This window comes from Colius striatus, chromosome 3 (assembly GCF_028858725.1).
Source record: "Colius striatus isolate bColStr4 chromosome 3, bColStr4.1.hap1, whole genome shotgun sequence".
Taxonomy (NCBI): Eukaryota; Metazoa; Chordata; class Aves; order Coliiformes; family Coliidae; genus Colius; species Colius striatus.
Window position 1 is genome coordinate 2,603,779 of NC_084761.1, and position 16,615 is coordinate 2,620,393.

The 16,615-nt window shown below is 60.0% G+C and overlaps 1 protein-coding gene across 1 annotated transcript in view; it reads left to right on the forward strand.

Annotated features, from left to right (window-relative positions):
- The first annotated feature begins 892 nt into the window (after nt 1-892).
- PPL (periplakin) overlaps nt 893-16,615 on the forward strand; it is a 31,303-nt gene continuing 15,580 nt past the window's right edge. The window contains exons 1-7 of the mRNA XM_061994006.1: nt 893-1,036; nt 11,372-11,471; nt 12,480-12,634; nt 13,278-13,401; nt 14,117-14,242; nt 14,590-14,631; nt 14,759-14,920. Of these exons, the coding sequence (XP_061849990.1) occupies nt 975-1,036; nt 11,372-11,471; nt 12,480-12,634; nt 13,278-13,401; nt 14,117-14,242; nt 14,590-14,631; nt 14,759-14,920 (771 nt within the window). The 5' untranslated portion in view covers nt 893-974. The remainder of the gene's footprint in view (nt 1,037-11,371; nt 11,472-12,479; nt 12,635-13,277; nt 13,402-14,116; nt 14,243-14,589; nt 14,632-14,758; nt 14,921-16,615) is intronic.

Here is a 16,615-nt window from a genome sequence, read left to right on the forward strand (position 1 = left end):
TGATGTTTCACTCCCCACTGAGAAGTGGGTGGCAAAAAAGGGGAGCAGGGTCACATCACCCACACACACACACACACTTGCCTTGCAGTGATGGGACCTGTAGCCTCCCAGCAGCTAGGGCAGGCAGAGCTGGAGCAGCACAGGAAGGTCTTGCTGGGCAGAGAGCTCTGTGCTCACTGAGGGCTCCTGGCAGCAGCTGCCCCAAAGCAGAGCAGATCCAGGGAATCAGGATCAATAGGTCACAGCATGCACTGACTTACCCCCACAATGAAAAGCAGCAGAGGATTTGGGGCTAGGGGGGGAAAAGCTACAATCAGGCCTTTAATCCCACATGGGCACAAAATCCCAGGATAAAAAGGCCAGAGCTGGTCCTAATTGCTGAGTGCTGTTTGCTTGTGGGTGTGGGAGCAAAACCTCTTAGGCTGCAGCAGCCCTGGGAGAGGCATCTCCTTGCTACCATGCCTGAGCCTCCCAAGAGGAGGAGGAGGAGGGGACCCCTCTTTGTTGGGAGAATCTGCCTCAGCACATGTGAGAGCAGTGCTGGCTCCAGGCACCTGCAAGGAGCTGTGATGCTGGTTGCTCCTAAACACAAAGCACCCAGGAGGTGCTGGGGCAAAGCAGCCCATGGAGGAGACAGGCAGCCAGCCCCCCTGGGCTGTCCTGTGCATGCACCCCCGGCTGCCTCGGGGCTGGAGGACCAGGAGATGCTTCCTACCCTGGGGGATGCCACGATTGACCCGACACATTATTGCGGGGGAGCCTAAACCCTCCTGGAGCTCTTTCTGAGCTGGGCTGGAAGCTGCAACGCTGGGCTTCGCCAAAACCCGCCGGGGGAGGGAGGGAGGGAGGGAGGGATGGTGGGAGGGAGGCGGTGCAGCCCCGTCCCCGCCTCCCGGCGCGGTGCGGTGCGGTGCGGGCCGGCGGCAGAGCAGAGGCTGCGGGGACGAGCAGGCGGGCGCCGGGCCGGGGACGCGATGCACTCGCTCTTTAGGAAACGCAATAAAGGGAAATACAGCCCCACGGTGCAAAAGAAGAGGTGAGTGAGCCGGTGCCGGGTAATCCCGCTCATCCTGCATCCCGCTCCGGAGCTTCCCCCCCACCGCCACCCGCAGCATCCCCTCTCGGCGCCGGGGCTTGGCCACTGGCACCCCCGGGGTACGGGAACCCCCGGGCTGTCAGCTCCTTTCTGAGCTGGGGCCACATCTCTGGTGCCCTGTGGAGGCTCTGACATGGTCTGTCGCCTGTCCCTCTCGCAGCAGCTCCACCAGCAGGTTCCTTCGCTTCCCAGGTGTGTGCTGGGTTGGATTTTAGGGCTGTGCCGTGCTCAGCTTTCATCCAGCACCGAGTGTTCGGTGGGTTGTCTTTTCCTCAGCTCTCCCTCATGGGGCAGGGACGTGTTTCAGGCGTAGTGGTGGTTACATGCATCCCGTCAAAGGTGACTCTTCATAGGGGAAAGGTGTAAAACCCCCCAGCAGAAGGCTCAGCCCCTCTCCAGGCTGCTCGCTGCGTTGCAACGGGACAAGCGCTGGAGAGCTGGCAGCCCCCAGCCCCTGCCTGCACGGGGCACGTTTTTGCAGAGGTCGATGTTTGGATGGATTCCAAAGTGCATCGTTCTGCTTCCCGAGGAGCTGCGGGGGCTCCGGAGCGTGCAGAGCCCGGCGAGGCGGCTGCTGCGCCGTGCTTGTCCCTCTCCGTCCTACTCCAGAGGCACCTGCCCTGGCTGGTGGGCTCCGAGAGGGGGCTGCCCTGGCACGGAGGGGGCTGCCCTGGCACGGTGGGGGCTGTCCTGGCACGGAGGGGGCTGCCCTGGCACGGTGGGGGCTGTCCTGGCACGGTGGGGGCTGTCCTGGCACGAAGGGATCTGTCCTGGCACGGTGGGGTCTGCCCTGGCACTGAGGGGCTGCCCTTGCACTGAGGGGCTGTCCTGGCACGGTGGGAGCTGCCCTGGCACGGTGGGGCTGCCCTGGCACGGTGGGGCTGCCCTGGCACGGAGGGGGCTGCCCTGGCACGGAGGGGTCTGCCCTGGCACGGTGGGGTCTGCCCTGGCACTGAGGGGCTGCCCTTGCACTGAGGGGCTGTCCTGGCACGGAGGGGTCTGTCCTGGCACGGAGGTGTCCTGGCACGGAGGGGCTGTCCTGGCACGGAGGGGTCTGCCCTGGCACGGAGGGGGCTGCCCTGGCACGGTGGGGGCTGTCCTGGCACGGTGGGGGCTGTCCTGGCACGAAGGGATCTGTCCTGGCACGGTGGGAGCTGCCCTGGCACGGAGGGGTCTGCCCTGGCATGGTGGGAGCTGTCCTGGCACTGAGGGGCTGCCCTTGCACTGAGGGGCTGCCCTTGCACAGTGGGGCTGCCCTGGCACGGAGGGGTCTGCCCTGGCACGGAGGGGTCTGCCCTGGCACGGTGGGGCTGCCCTGGCATGGTGGGATCTGCCCTGGCACGGTGGGGCTGCCCTGGCACGGTGGGGCTGTCCTAGCACGATGGGAGCTGCCCTGGCATGGAGGGGTCTGTCCTGGCACGGAGGTGTCCTGGCACGGAGGGGCTGTCCTGGCACTGAGGGGCTGCCCTTGCACTGAGGGGCTGCCCTGCCACGGAGGGATCTACCCTGGCACGGTGGGGTCTGCCCTGGCACGGAGGGGTCTGTCCTGGCACGGAGGTGTCCTGGCACGGAGGGGCTGTCCTGGCACTGAGGGGCTGCCCTTGCACTGAGGGGCTGCCCTGCCACGGAGGGATCTACCCTGGCACGGTGGGGTCTGCCCTGGCACGGAGGGGTCTGTCCTGGCACGGAGGGGTCTGTCCTGGCACGGTGGGAGCTGTCCTGGCACGGTGGGGTCTGTCCTGGCACGGTGGGGTCTGTCCTGGCACAGAGGGGCTGCCCTTGCACAGAGGGGCTGCCCTTGCATGGTGGGATCTGCCCTGGCACGGAGGGATCTGCCCTGGCACGGTGGGAGCTGTCCTGGCACGGTGGGGTCTGTCCTGGCACAGAGGGGCTGCCCTTGCACAGAGGGGCTGCCCTTGCATGGTGGGATCTGCCCTGGCACGGAGGGATCTGCCCTGGCACGGTGGGAGCTGTCCTGGCACGGTGGGGTCTGTCCTGGCACAGAGGGGCTGCCCTTGCACAGAGGGGCTGCCCTTGCATGGTGGGATCTGCCCTGGCACGGAGGGGTCTGTCCTAGCACGGTGGGAGCTGTCCTGGCACGGAGGGTCTGCCCTTGCACGGAGGGGTCTGCCCTGGCACAGTGGGGCTGCCCTGGCACGGAGGGTCTGCCCTGGCACGGAGGGGTCTGCCCTGGCACGGAGGGTTCTGTCCTGGCACGAAGGGGTCTGCCCTGGCACGGTGGGGGGCTGCCCTGGCACGGTGGGGGCTGCCCTGGCACGGAGGGGTTTGCCCTGGCACAGAGGAGGCTGTCCTGGCACAGAGGAGGCTGCTCTGGCACAGTGGAGGCTCAAACCTCCCTCTTTGCCGAGATGCCTCCGTTCAGGGTGAGGTCCTGGAGCCGGGCTCCTCCAGCAGCCAGGCTGGCTCAGCAGGGCAGCCCAGGCTCCTGCTCCCAAAGCCTGGGGCACGCTCTGCTGCCAGCTCCAGCCCTGGGGAGGGCTGGCAGGAGAAGACAAGGGCTGCCAGAGGCTCAGCTCCCCGATGTTCCCACGGAAGGATGGTGGAAAGACCCCCCCACACACCCCCCCGGTGGCATTTCTAGGCTTTGGAGCTGTTGGTGCAAGGCTGAGGAGTGAGAAACGCCAGGCTGGGGTTGGATTGGGAGGCAGGAGGGGCTGGAGGAGCTGTTGTGTCCCTGCTGCTCTGCAGGGACCCCGTGTCCGCGTCACCCCCGGGCTGATGGGGCTGAGCAACACCCGCGTTCCCGGCTCTGGGCAGCTGCCAAAGGCTTGGGGCCAGCCTCAATTTGGGCTTTTTCTGGCTGCTGCTGGCTGAGGAAGCGGCTCAGGGCTGTGGCCTCGGGCCATCCTCCCCCTCTCCTCTCCTGCCAGCTCGGGGAGGGCTGCTTCATTACCCCCAGTTTGTTAATTCCTGCCTTGGAGTTTCCAAAGAGCCCTGAAGCCGGGGAACACTCCCACCGTGTGGAAACAACCCCCCCGTGCCGTCCTGATGGGGAAAGCCGGGGTTGGACTGGTTAGACGACTTGGTGGAGGAGGGTTGTGAAGTGAGTGAGGAGCTGCTGCAGCCTCAGCCCCTGCTCCAGGCACTGCCGGGCTCTCAGCTGCCTCCTGCCCAGTGCTGCTGCTAAACAAACCACAACAACGCTGGTAAAATCACCCCCAGCCCCTCCTCTGCTGTAACCAGGGCAGGAGCTTTCCCCAGCCAGGGCCAGCACAGCCTCCTGTTGAGCTCTGCACAGCACAGGGCTCAGTGCCCAGTGCTGCCTGATACCCAGCTTCAAAGCACAGCAGGGCCAGGGCAGGAGCTGAGCACCAGTTGGGCAAATGATGGGGATGTTTCCTGCAAGGAAAGAGGAGGCAGAGCTCTGAGCTCTGCTGGGTTAGTTAAGGGCTACCCAGGAAGCACTGTGCTACACTAGGTCAGGCTGATGGGCTGAGAGGTCAGGGTGGGCAGAGATGAGTTTCCTCACTCCATCCCTGGGTGATGGGATGAAGCTGCAACACAAACAGTTCCATTTAAGCATAAGGAAAAACTGTTTCAGTGAGGGAGCCCTGGCCCAGGCTGCCCAGGGAGGGTGTGGAGGCTCCTTCCTTGGAGCTCTTCAAGACCCACCTGGACACATTCCTGTGTGACCTGATCTAGGTGGGAGCTGCTTCTGCAGGGGGGTTGCACTGGATGAGCTCTAAAGGTCCCTTCCAACTCCCACCATTCTGTGATCCCTGCTGCTATGCCAGGGGTTCAGGTCCCCACAGGAGCCAAACCCCTCTCTGAACAAGGAAGGAGCTACTTGTGACAACCATCTCCATGTCTCCACACTCTCATTACTAAGGAGGAAAGCCAGTCTGGGAAGCTGTAACAGGACAAAGCCAGGGAAACAACAGGGCTGCAGTAAATCCTGCAGTGCTGGGATGGTTTGAAGACAACTTGATGTCAGGCCCACTACCTGCCATGGCTCATTTGACCTCAGCTACACCACTTGAGCCTTGGAGCACATGCACCAGGTGCTCTGCCATGGCTCAGCTGCAGGACAGCAATGCCACGGGCTGCATCCCCCACCATCCACCTCCTGACACCACTGGCAGTTACTTGACCCTCCATGTGCAGGAGATGCCCCTCGACAGCTCCTCATGGTTTTGGTTTTGTGATGCACAAAGGAGCAGGACCAGGGTCCAAATCTCTCCTTTGGAATATCTGCTGCAGCTCTGGCCTGGGCTTCTGGGCTCCAGGTTCAGTAGCCACCCTCCCTCTGACCCTGGCAGATGTGAGCATCTCCCTACCTTGTCTGGGGAATGGGGGTGTTGAGGCTGGAGAAGAGGAGGCTGAGGGCAGCCAGCAGCACTCTCTGACACTCCCTGCCAGGAGGCTGCAGGGAGCTGGGGGTCGGGCTCTGCTCCCCAGGCAGCAATGACAGGACAAGAGGCAATGGGCTGCAGCTGCCCCAGGGGAGGCTGAGGCTGGAGCTGAGGCACAACTGTTTCCCTGAGAGGGGTGTCAGCCCCTGTGCCAGGCTGCCCAGGGAGCTGGGGGAGTGCCCAGCCCTGGAGGGATCCCAAAGGCGTGGGGCTGAGGTGCTGAGGGCTGTGGGTCAGTGGTGGGCTGGGCAGGGTGAGGGCAGGGCTGGGACTGCAGCAGCTTCAGGGGCTTTAACAACCCAATTGATTCTGTGATCCCTGGTGAGAGCATCCATCCAGGAGGGCTCCCTGCCCTGGAGACCCTGAATGGTATCAGGAGACTCAGTCCCCATCTAGGAGGGGTGCAGGCAGCTGGGGCAGGAGCCAGGAGGGCTGACACCCATTTCTGGAGGCTGTTTTGTAGGGTTGGAGTCAGCATGAAGGCCCAGACAGCAGGTGAGTCAGGGGAGCTGCTCTGTATTTACAAGCCTCACCATCTCCTGGCCTATTTCTGCTTTAATTTCCATGCACATTACAATAATATATCACCATTACTACAAGGGGAAGATAAATATAATTGAAAGAAGCTGGACTAAGCACAGCAGCCCTGCTGTCCAGCTCCACCCTGCCATGGGGAGCTGACAGCACACTGCTCTGCAGTTTGGAGCCAGATCTTAATCTCTCCCAAACTGGAATTACACTTCTGTCCTCTGCTCTGCCACAGTTTCACTCCAGTCTCCTTACAAGTGGTGCAAGGGAGTAGCAAGGCCAGGCTGGATGGGGTTGTGAGCAACTTTGTGTGGTGGAAAGTGTCCCTTAACCTGTGGCAGAGGGTTGGAAGGGGATGACCTTGAAGGTGGCTTCCAACACAAGCTGTTGTGTGACTGCCTGATGCTCATGAAGCAGCAGCTGTGTCTCAGGGAGCTTTAAGGGCATTTCTAGTTCTGTGCTGGAGCCTTCTGGAGGGTTTTTAAGTCCCTCCTAGAGCCTGGTCTCCAGCAGGGTGTGGGGTTTTAAAATGAAACCTATCTAAATGGAAGTGAAATGGAGATGGAAGTGAAATGGAGGTGGAATTGAGAGCAGCAGTAGGTGGTCACTGCCTGATGCTCTGCCTGTGAGTGGGATGCAGTAAGCAGGATCAGGAGCTGTGCTTGGAGCCTGTCCTCCACCAGCTCTCTTGTTCCTGCCCCAGTGGTCCCAGCTGTGGAGAAACTCCTGGCATGGGAAGGTTTCCCAGCAGGAGAGCAAGGGCTTGGCCAGCATTGCTGAGCTGGGGGTGGAAGGAGCAGGACAGAGCCCTTCCCATTAACCCTCCCAACCCTCCAGGTTCACAGGACAAACAACCAGCAGGAGCTTTCCCAGGGACTGCAGTCAGGTGGAGCAGCCAAACCTCCAGGAGCATCTACCTGAACATCCTCAGTCAGGGGGGATTTGTGAAAGAGCCTCTTTGGGGGGAAAAAAGGGCAACTGAGGAATCTCAGGGGCTTCCTCCCACCTGGGCACAGGCCCAGAGATGCAGCCACCCAGGAGATGCCAGCCCTGGGGAAGTTTGCTCCAAAAAGTGAGGGCACAACCTAATGGGAAGGGACCAAAGAATAGGAATAGGTTAAAAAAAGTCCAGGATTAGCAAAAACAAAAGGCCAAGGATTAGCAGCAGCTTCCATATGACAGTAACAATGGTCATCTTGATTCTATGGTTCTATGATCTGTTGAGAACCTCTCTTCAAACATAGCAGAACCCAAGCCCTAAGGGAATCCAAGCCCCTCTGAAGCAGAACATCAGCCAAGGTCAGGCTTGTGGTCAGGCTGAAGCAATATCTGCCACAGAGCAGCTGCCTCCTCCTGGCTTCTCAGCTGGGAGAAAGCCCCAAAGCCCTGAGTAGCCCTGGCTCCTTGGTGCTCTCACTGCTGCCCAGGGCAGCTTTCATGAGTGATATCACTTGTTCCTTCCCCATCACAGAATGTTAAAGTTCTCCAGAGATGGCCAAGCCACTTTTTCCAGGCTTTCCCACCCTCCCTTTTCTGTTTTTCCAGCTTACAAACAAAGCCTTATCTATTTGAGCAGAAAAGCTTTGCTTTTCCCTTCCCTCTGCTGGAGCCTCACAAAGGCCATGCCCTGAGCACCTTTGCTCTGCTCAGCCTTGCATGTGCTGCCCTTGCCAGCTGGGCTATGGCCAAATCCTGCCCTCCTCCCTCCCCAGCTCTGCACTGTGCTGCAGCCATTCCCTCCTGCCTTGTTTTTGGCCTCAGCAGCCCTTTGCCTTACTCTGCCAGCAGCTCTGCTGCACCCGTGGCTCTCAGCAGCAGCTTCCTCATCCACAACCCTCTCCAGGGCTGGCTGAGGATTTCTCACCTCTCTACCCATCACCTTGTGCTTCTCCTGCCTCATCCTCCTCTCAGCAGATGAAGGGCATAGGGAAGCTGATCTCCTCTGTCTCTGGCATGGAGATGTCAGCCAGGCTTCAGCTTTGCCAGCCAATCTCTCCAGCACCCAGCTTGGCACCCAGGTGGATGCAGGGACCACACTCATCCTCGTGGCTTATCACCACAGACCCAGCTATGAAGGGGACAGGCATGTTATTAATAGGGCTGATGTTCTCAATCAGCCAACTTGTACATCACTGATAGAAGTGGCACAGAAGTGATAAGAGTGCAGGAATAAATACAGCCATGGCAGATGTTACTGTGAGGGTGAGCACAGGATGGGTGCAGAGGGGCAGCTCTCCTGATGTGCTACAGCATCTCTTCTGAGCTCCAGCTCCTGTGGGAGCTTTTCATTAGGTTTCCCTGGACCAAAACCTCAGCTGGTGACAGTCACCAGATGCACCTGTGACTCTCAAACTGCAGGGGTGGAGAGAGCAAACAGCTCTTGTTGCATGCAGAGCTGTGCCTGTGCTGTCACTGAGCATGTCATTGCTTGCTCTGAGCCTTTTCTTTTGCCTGGACACCCAGATACTGCACATCAAAAGTACCCTCCTCTGCCTCCCCTGTTCCCCTCAGCTGCTCCTGCAGTGCTGGAGAGGCAGCTCCAGGGTGGGCTGGGGTGGGGGGAGCTGGTGATGCCACTGGGCAGAGGGATGGCTGTGGGCAGAAGCTCCTGAGATCGGTTCTGCTGATGCAAAGTGAGCACAAAGGCTGGGCTGAGTCTCCAGGCACAGCCACAGCTGCTCTCTCACATTTAAAGACAGACACTGAAGTGCTGGAGCTTGTGCAGAGCTGGGCACTGGAGGGGTCTGGAGCACAAGGGTGCTGGGGAGGGGCTGAGGGAATGGGGGTGTTGAAGCTGGATAAGAGGAGGCTGAGGGCAGCCAGCAGCACTCTCTGACACTCCCTGCCAGGAGGCTGCAGGGAGCTGGGGGTCGGGCTCTGCTCCCCAGGCAGCAATGACAGGACAAGAGGCAATGGGCTGCAGCTGCCCCAGGGGAGGCTGAGGCTGGAGCTGAGGCAGAACTGTTTCCCTGAGAGGGGTGTCAGCCCCTGTGCCAGGCTGCCCAGGGAGCTGGGGGAGTGCCCAGCCCTGGAGGGACCCCAAAGGTGTGGTGCTGAGGTGCTGAGGGCTGGGGGTCAGTGCTGGGCTGGGCAGGGTGAGGGCAGGGCTGGGACTGGGTGATCTTAAAGATCTTTTCCAACTAAAATGATGATGAAAGCTCAGGTGGCCTCCAGTTCATTGGTAGGAAATGAGGGAGGCTCTTGGGGACTGGAGGCTCTCCCAGGATGCAGCAGATGCAGCTCTGAGCCACCATCATCTGAGGACACATGCAGCACATTTTAGCCTCAAACCACTTTCTCTCTACTTACTTCATCTGACATTTGCCCTGGTTTACATGGGCTGATTCAGATTAGAAGGAACCCCAAAGTGGATTTAGAAGAGCTGCTCCCTCCATGGCAGCAGGACCCAGCCACACACACCCCTCATGTCCCAGGGCTCCCCTGCACCCTCAGCTCTCATTATCCAGCAGAAAACAAGACTCACCCTTGCAATTACTGCAACCAGCTGCACAACTCAGCAGGACCCCTTCATTTGCTCCTGTGCTTGGAAGTGCTTGTTGAGTTGGTTTGTGGAGGTGCCAGGCAGGCAGCAGCAGTGCTCACACAGCACCAGTGGTGCTGAGCTCTGTCCTGACCCTGCAGCTTCTATTAAAAGAACAAAATCAGTGTAAATCCTGCCCAAGGCAGAACTTCCCAGGAAAGAATGAACTTCAGGGTTTGAGGGAGGGAGGAACAAGCCCAGAGCTGGGCTTTGGGTTGTTCTGCTGCACTGAAAGCAATGGCACATGTGGCAGGCAGGAACGTGTTCTGAAGCTCAGCACCAGAGCTGGCAGTGCCCACCTTGGAAAGGCAGCAAGCTGAGACATCCCCAGAGGGGAATGTGGGGTCCCTGAGGTGCACAGGACTGACAAGGCCATGAAGTGCTTTTACCTGCTGGAAACTTGCTCCAGGGCGAGCTCTGAGTCCAGGGAAGCCCCTGCAAAGCACTGGAAGAGCAACTGTCTTAGTCAACAAGCCATGTCTGCTCTCAGCTTTGGCTCACCATGCTGTGGAAGAGAGGAAGGTGTGCCTGGTACTGCCCAGGAGAAGATGACATGGACAGCTGCTGGCCCAGGAAGGAGCTGGGTGCTGCAGGACCCCTCAGAGCTGGGCTGGTGACGCTGCTGGGTGAGGCTGTCCCTGGGGAGAGGCAGGAGCTGTGAACACACACAGTTGGGATGCTGCTGCTCCACCAGACAACTCTGCTCTCCCTCAGCCTTTGCAGGAGACACACAACTCGCCCTCCAGCAGCTACACCAGCACTTAACACTCCCCAGCACCACATAAAGGTGAACTCCACCACCACCACAGAGGTCGTGAGAGCTCATCATCCCCACCTGATAGGTGGCTGGGACTGGAGTGAGGCAGCCTTTGGCTTCAGCCCATGTGGCAATGCAGCCCAGCTGGGACACCAGCCCCAGCCTTGGCTCCAGGAACCCTGCAGGTGCAGGGACTGCAGGGAGCACACCCTGATGTGTGCCTCTGGGCTGCAGAGCTGCAGGAGCTGTGGGCATGGCCTGGCACACGGTCCTCTCTGGAGCTGGCCCTGGCACGCTGCAACCTCTCCTTGCAGCCAAAGTGACAGCAAGAAGATGGAATGTTTGAAACAACTTCAGCAATGCAGGAGCTGTGTCACGAGTTGTTCTGACCCTGCTCTAGCTCAGCCATCCCTGCAGTGGGACTGGGAGTATTTGGGCTGGCCCTGCTCCCTGCCAGGCTGGCTGCCAACAGAGAGGTTTGGACTAGTGTCACCCTGGGAGCAAACAGCAGAACCTAGCACGGGACAAAGCACTGCAGAGAGGAATGCAACCTGTGCTAGTCCATCCCTTTAGTGGGTTGGGACTGTGAGTAACTCCTTACAGAGCAGGGCAGCCCTGACCATGACCTGGAGGGGCAGAGCAGGGGCTGCAAAGCAGGGCTGTGCAAGGGCTGCCCGAGCCACGGGCAACCAGCCTCAAATGAGCCACCCAGCCTGTGTGCAGGGAGTCCAGGTCCTCTCTGCTGCTCATCTCCTCACAGCACTCCCCTCTCTCCCTCTGCCATGCAAACAGCTCTGCTCTTTCTTGCTCCAAAGCCAAGGGAAGCTCAGGCTTACCTCCAGCATGGCTCTCATCTCCCCGCTGTAGGAGTGGCTCCATCTGCCCCCAGCTCCCCGTCACCTCCTCCAATAGTTTGGAAAGTGTTAGCAAGGCAGCAGTGAGTCACACACAGCTGCAGTGCCTGGCAGGCTCTGCTGGCCCCTGGCCACCCCCTTGGGGTCCCAGCAGCACTGTAGGGCTGGGACTGTGTTTACAGGGTGATGAGTTCCCCTCTCTTCCCTCCTGTCTCTCCACAGCATCTCCAGCAAAGAGCTGACGGAGCTCATAGAGCGCCTGCAGAAAAATGCCGACCAGGTGGAGAAAAACATCGTGGAGACCGACTCCCGAATGCAGAATGTGAGCAGAGCCACAGCCCCAACCCCACAGGCTCCACTCCTGCCAGCAGCCTGGCCCCTGCCCCTCCTGCCCTCCTCCATGCCACCTCCCGGGGCACACGTGGGCAGCTGCCCTGCCCTGGGTACCACACCACAGAGACAGGGAGCTGCTGCAGAGAGGCCAGTGCAGGGACACCAAGGTGCTGAGGGGATGGAACATGTGTGTGAGGAGGAAAGGCTGCAGCCCTGGGGCTGTTCAGCCTGGAGAAGAGAAGCCTGAGCTCAGGGGCACCTCAGCAGCACTGACAAGCGCCTAAAGGCTGGGTGTCAGCAGGATGGGGGACACTTTGTTCTGTGGTGCCCAGGGACAGGACAAGGGATAATAGACCTAAACTGGAGCACAAGAAGTTTCACTTGAACATGAGGAGAAGCTGGTTTGGTGCTGAGGTGAGGGAGCCCTGGCCCAGGCTGCCCAGGGAGGGTGTGGAGGCTCCTGCTCAGGAGGTTTCCAACCCCAGCTGGACACGTTCCTGTGCCCCTGAGCCAGGGGAAGCTGCTGGAGCAGGGGCTGGGGCAGCTCTGCAGGGCCCTTCCAGCCCCCACCATGCTGGGATTCTATGCTGTGTGGGTTCCCCCAGCTCATGGGAAGAAGGTGGGAGGATGCAACAGGTGACAGAGCCCTGAAATTCTTCCCTGCCCAGAGCTGTGTGCACAGCAGGGTTGTGCATCCCAGCAAGCAGCTGGGATGGAGGAGAAGGGGCCTGAGCCACTCTCCTCTTCCCAAAGGATGCAGTAGATCCCAAAGGATTCAGTGGCTCCCAAAGGGTTCAGTGCCTCCCAAAGGATTCAGTGCATCCTGAGGTGACACAGCCCTTCCTCTGGGTTCACACAGGGGACCCATCAGTGGGAGTGCAGGAGATGCAGAGCTCCTGCCCATCCCCAGTGCCTAGGGACAGAGTGGTGAGCTGACCTCTTGGAGACTGTCTCTTTTCCCCTGGTGACCCTTCCTCCCCATGCTCTGCCCACCCAGGACTTGCACAAGATCAAGGCCTGCCAGCTAGCACAGTACAAGGACCTGACAGCCCAGAAACTCAGCGAGTCTGACAAGCTGCTCTATGTGCTGGACGGGGATGCAGCCGTGGCCCGGCACATGAAGCATCCCCAGGGTGACATGATCACAGAAGAGTGAGTACCAAGGGGAGACTTTGTCCCTCAGAGACTACTGAGAGGAGGAGGAGGCTTCTCCAGGGGCTTTGCTCAGCTCCTGCCTGCAGCTGGAGGGTCACCACGGGCTGCTCTGCATCCCAGCTCACATTGAGGTGCACGGCCCACAGCCATCCTCGGCTGTGTTGGAGTGGGAATGGCTGCACAGCTGCCTCAGCACTGCCTGCCCTGAGCTGTGGACACCCCTGGCAGGGTTGCACAGGGACCTTTACCCTCTCCCTCCCCAGCTTGATTGCACAAGGAGCTGCTGCCAGGCTGCCTGGCAGCACTGGGCAATCCCAGGTGCCCTAAGGACACTTCACCCTTCCACAGGGGCCTGGGGAGGGTCACCTACTGTTTTTTAAGGAAGAACTTATTCATGTAAGGTGGTCAGCCCCTGTGCCAGGCTGCCCAGGGAGCTGGGGGAGTGCCCAGCCCTGGAGGGATCCCAAAGGCGTGGAGCTGAGGTGCTGAGGGCTGTGGGTCAGTGCTGGGCTGGGTGAGGGGTGGGCTGGGACTGCAGCAGCTCCAAGAGCTTTCCCAACCAAACCAGTTGGATGATACTGATGCAAATGCTGGCCCATGGCCACATCTTCCATCCCACCCCATCCTTCCCCTCGTGCAGCATCCGGCAGCTGAAGGAGCGTGTGGCAAACCTGCGTGTGAAACACGAGCAGATCTACAGCTTCCCCCTGCAGCAGCACGTGGAGCCCCAGGTCAACTGGGCAACAGTGATCGAGGAGAAACAGGTACCAAGGGGCCCATCAGGGCCACTGCCTGGCCAGTAGCACCATCTGAGCAGGACCTCCTGCATCTCCCCACAGAGAAACAGGCTCTTGGAGAGTTTCTTGGCACTCTGATCCTGGGAGCAGCAATCAGCATGGGAAGGAGGGGTGCTGGGGTGGCAGGGGAGGGTGCAGAGGTGATGGGACAAAGCCAGCTGCTGTGGCTTCAGGAATGAGGGCTGGAAGCACTGGGTAAACCACTGCCTTTCTCCCTCTGAGGACAGAGTGCAATGTGCTCCAACACCCCAATGAGCTAAGGATGAAAAAGCTTCTCCTTATACTCAGTCTTCTCTTCTCTCCATCCCTTCCATGCCTGTCATCTCTCATCTTTCTCCCACACATCATCTTGCAAAGCCTGGCTCTGTTTTCACAGCCTTATAGGAAGGATGCTGTTAGATCCCTCTGAAGCCTTCTCCTACAAGCTGAACAAGCCTCAGCCATCTCTCTTGGGTCCTTGCCTTGGCATCCCCAGTCACCACCTGCTTTGGGTTCTCCTCCATGGGCTTTGTCTTTCACTCTTTCAGCCAGAAAAGGGTTCAAAGCCCCAAACTGGCTTTCCCATGGCTGCCATCCAGCATGGCTGAGCTCACCCACATGCTCCCAGGTGCCCACCTCCTTCTTAGGCCTTAGCTGCCAACCTGCCATTCCCCCATCTCTAACCCCAGCTCCTGTGCCACAGGATGCCTTAAACACCAAAGGCTTTGGGACTGATTTGCCACTGGTCAACAGCCAAGTAGAAGAGCACAACATCTTCCACAACGAGGTCATGGCCATCGGCCCACACATCGCCAAGGAAGGCAGCAAGGTCAGCTCTGCCCCTCTCCCTGCTGCCCCACGGGGCTGGCCCTGTCCTGAGCCACTGATGGGGACAAGGACACAGGGAATCTGTGGGTGCTGGGGGTTGGAAGGGACCTCTAGAGATCAGCCAGCCCAACCCCCTGCTAAAGCAGGTTCACCTAGAGCAGGAACACATCCAGGTGGGACATCACAGCCCATGCCAGGGTGGGTGCCCAGGTGCCCACTGAACCTCAGAGCTCAGTGCTGTGCACTGACTGGAGCTTTACAATGAGGCAAATCCCATAAGTCCCATGTTCCCCATCCTCCAGCCCCCATCAGCTCCTGGCTCTTACCCTGCTTCTCCTCTGTTACCAGGAATTCACCAGCGACTTCCAAGCCAAATACCAGAAGCTGCTGGTAAGAGACCTCTGGGCTGCCAGGGCAGAGCCCTGTTGTGGGGATCCCTTCCTGGGCTGCTCAGACACCCCAAGAGGCTTCATGGAGAGGAGCTTTGGGCTGAGCTCTCCTCACTGCCCCTTCCCAGGCTGGCTCCCAGCAGAGGCAGCAGGACCTGAACTCGCTGCAGGATTACATGCAGCGTTGTACCAACAAGCTCTACTGGCTGGATCAGCAGGCCAAGGACAGGACCCACTATGACTGGAGTGACCACAACCTGGACTATCCCAGCCGGCGCCGGCAGTACGAGGTGGGTGCCTTGGCCTGCAGCCCAGCCCCTCTGCAGCAGGGGAGGTGGGCACAGAGCCTGCAGCCTGTGCTAGCCAAGGGCTTTGCAGCAAGGGAGGTGGGCACAGAGCCTGCAGCCTGTGCTAGCCAAGGGCTTTGCAGCAAGGGAGGTGGGCATATAGCCTGCAGCCTGTGCTAGCCAAGGGCTTTGCAGCAAGGGAGGTGGGCACAGAGGCTGCAGCCTGTGCTAGCCAAGGGCTTTGCAGCAAGGGAGGTGGGCACAGAGGCTGCAGCCTGTGTTAGCCAAGGGCTTTGCTTGCACCAAGGGAGGTGGGCATAGAGCCTGCAGCCTGTGCTAGCCAAGGGCTTTGCAGCAAGGGAGGTGGGCACAGAGGCTGCAGCCTGTGCTAGCCAAGGGCTTTGCAGCAAGGGAGGTGGGCATAGAGCCTGCAGCCTGTGCTAGCCAAGGGCTGTGCTTGCAGCAAGGGAGGTGGGCATAGAGCCTGCAGCCTGTGCTAGCCAAGGGCTGTGCTTGCAGCAAGGGAGGTGGGCATAGAGCCTGCAGCCTGTGCTAGCCAAGGGCTTTGCAGCAAGGGAGGTGGGCACAGAGCCTGCAGCCTGTGCTAGCCAAGGGCTGTGCTTGCAGCAAGGGAGGTGGGCATATAGCCTGCAGCCTGTGTTAGCCAAGGGCTGTGCTTGCAGCAAGGGAGGTGGGCATAGAGCCTGCAGCCTGTGCTAGCCAAGGGCTTTGCAGCAAGGGAGGTGGGCATATAGCCTGCAGCCTGTGCTAGCCAAGGGCTGTGCTTGCAGCAAGGGAGGTGGGCATAGAGCCTGCAGCCTGTGCTAACCAAGGGCTTTGCAGCAAGGGAGGTGGGCACAGAGGCTGCAGCCTGTGCTAGCCAAGGGCTTTGCAGCAAGGGAGGTGGGCACAGAGCCTGCAGCCTGTGCTAGCCAAGGGCTGTGCTTGCAGCAAGGGAGGTGGGCATAGAGCCTGCAGCCTGTGCTAGCCAAGGGCTTTGCAGCAAGGGAGGTGGGCACAGAGGCTGCAGCCTGTGCTAGCCAAGGGCTTTGCAGCAAGGGAGGTGGGCACAGAGGCTGCAGCCTGTGCTAGCCAAGGGCTTTGCAGCAAGGGAGGTGGGCACAGAGGCTGCAGCCTGTGTTAGCCAAGGGCTTTGCTTGCACCAAGGGAGGTGGGCATAGAGCCTGCAGCCTGTGCTAGCCAAGGGCTTTGCAGCAAGGGAGGTGGGCACAGAGGCTGCAGCCTGTGCTAGCCAAGGGCTTTGCAGCAAGGGAGGTGGGCACAGAGGCTGCAGCCTGTGCTAGCCAAGGGCTTTGCTTGCAGCAAGGGGGGTGGGTATAGGGGCTGCAGCCTGTGCTAGCCAAGGGCTTTGCAGCAAGGGAGGTGGGCACAGAGCCTGCAGCCTGTGCTAGCCAAGGGCTTTGCAGCAAGGGAGGTGGGCACAGAGGCTGCAGCCTGTGCTAGCCAAGGGCTTTGCAGCAAGGGAGGTGGGCACAGAGCCAGGGGAGCAGGGGAGGGGTTGGACAAGGGCAGGAAACATCCCTTCCCCGTGCCTCAGTTTCCCTCTGTTCCATCACAAAGCACTTGGAGATGTACAGGTGCTGGCACACCAACAATAAGGTCCAGCCTTAGCTCCTGCCAGAGAGAACACAATGAGGAAGTTGCACAGCTTCCTCATTGTCCTCTCCCTCATCTCAG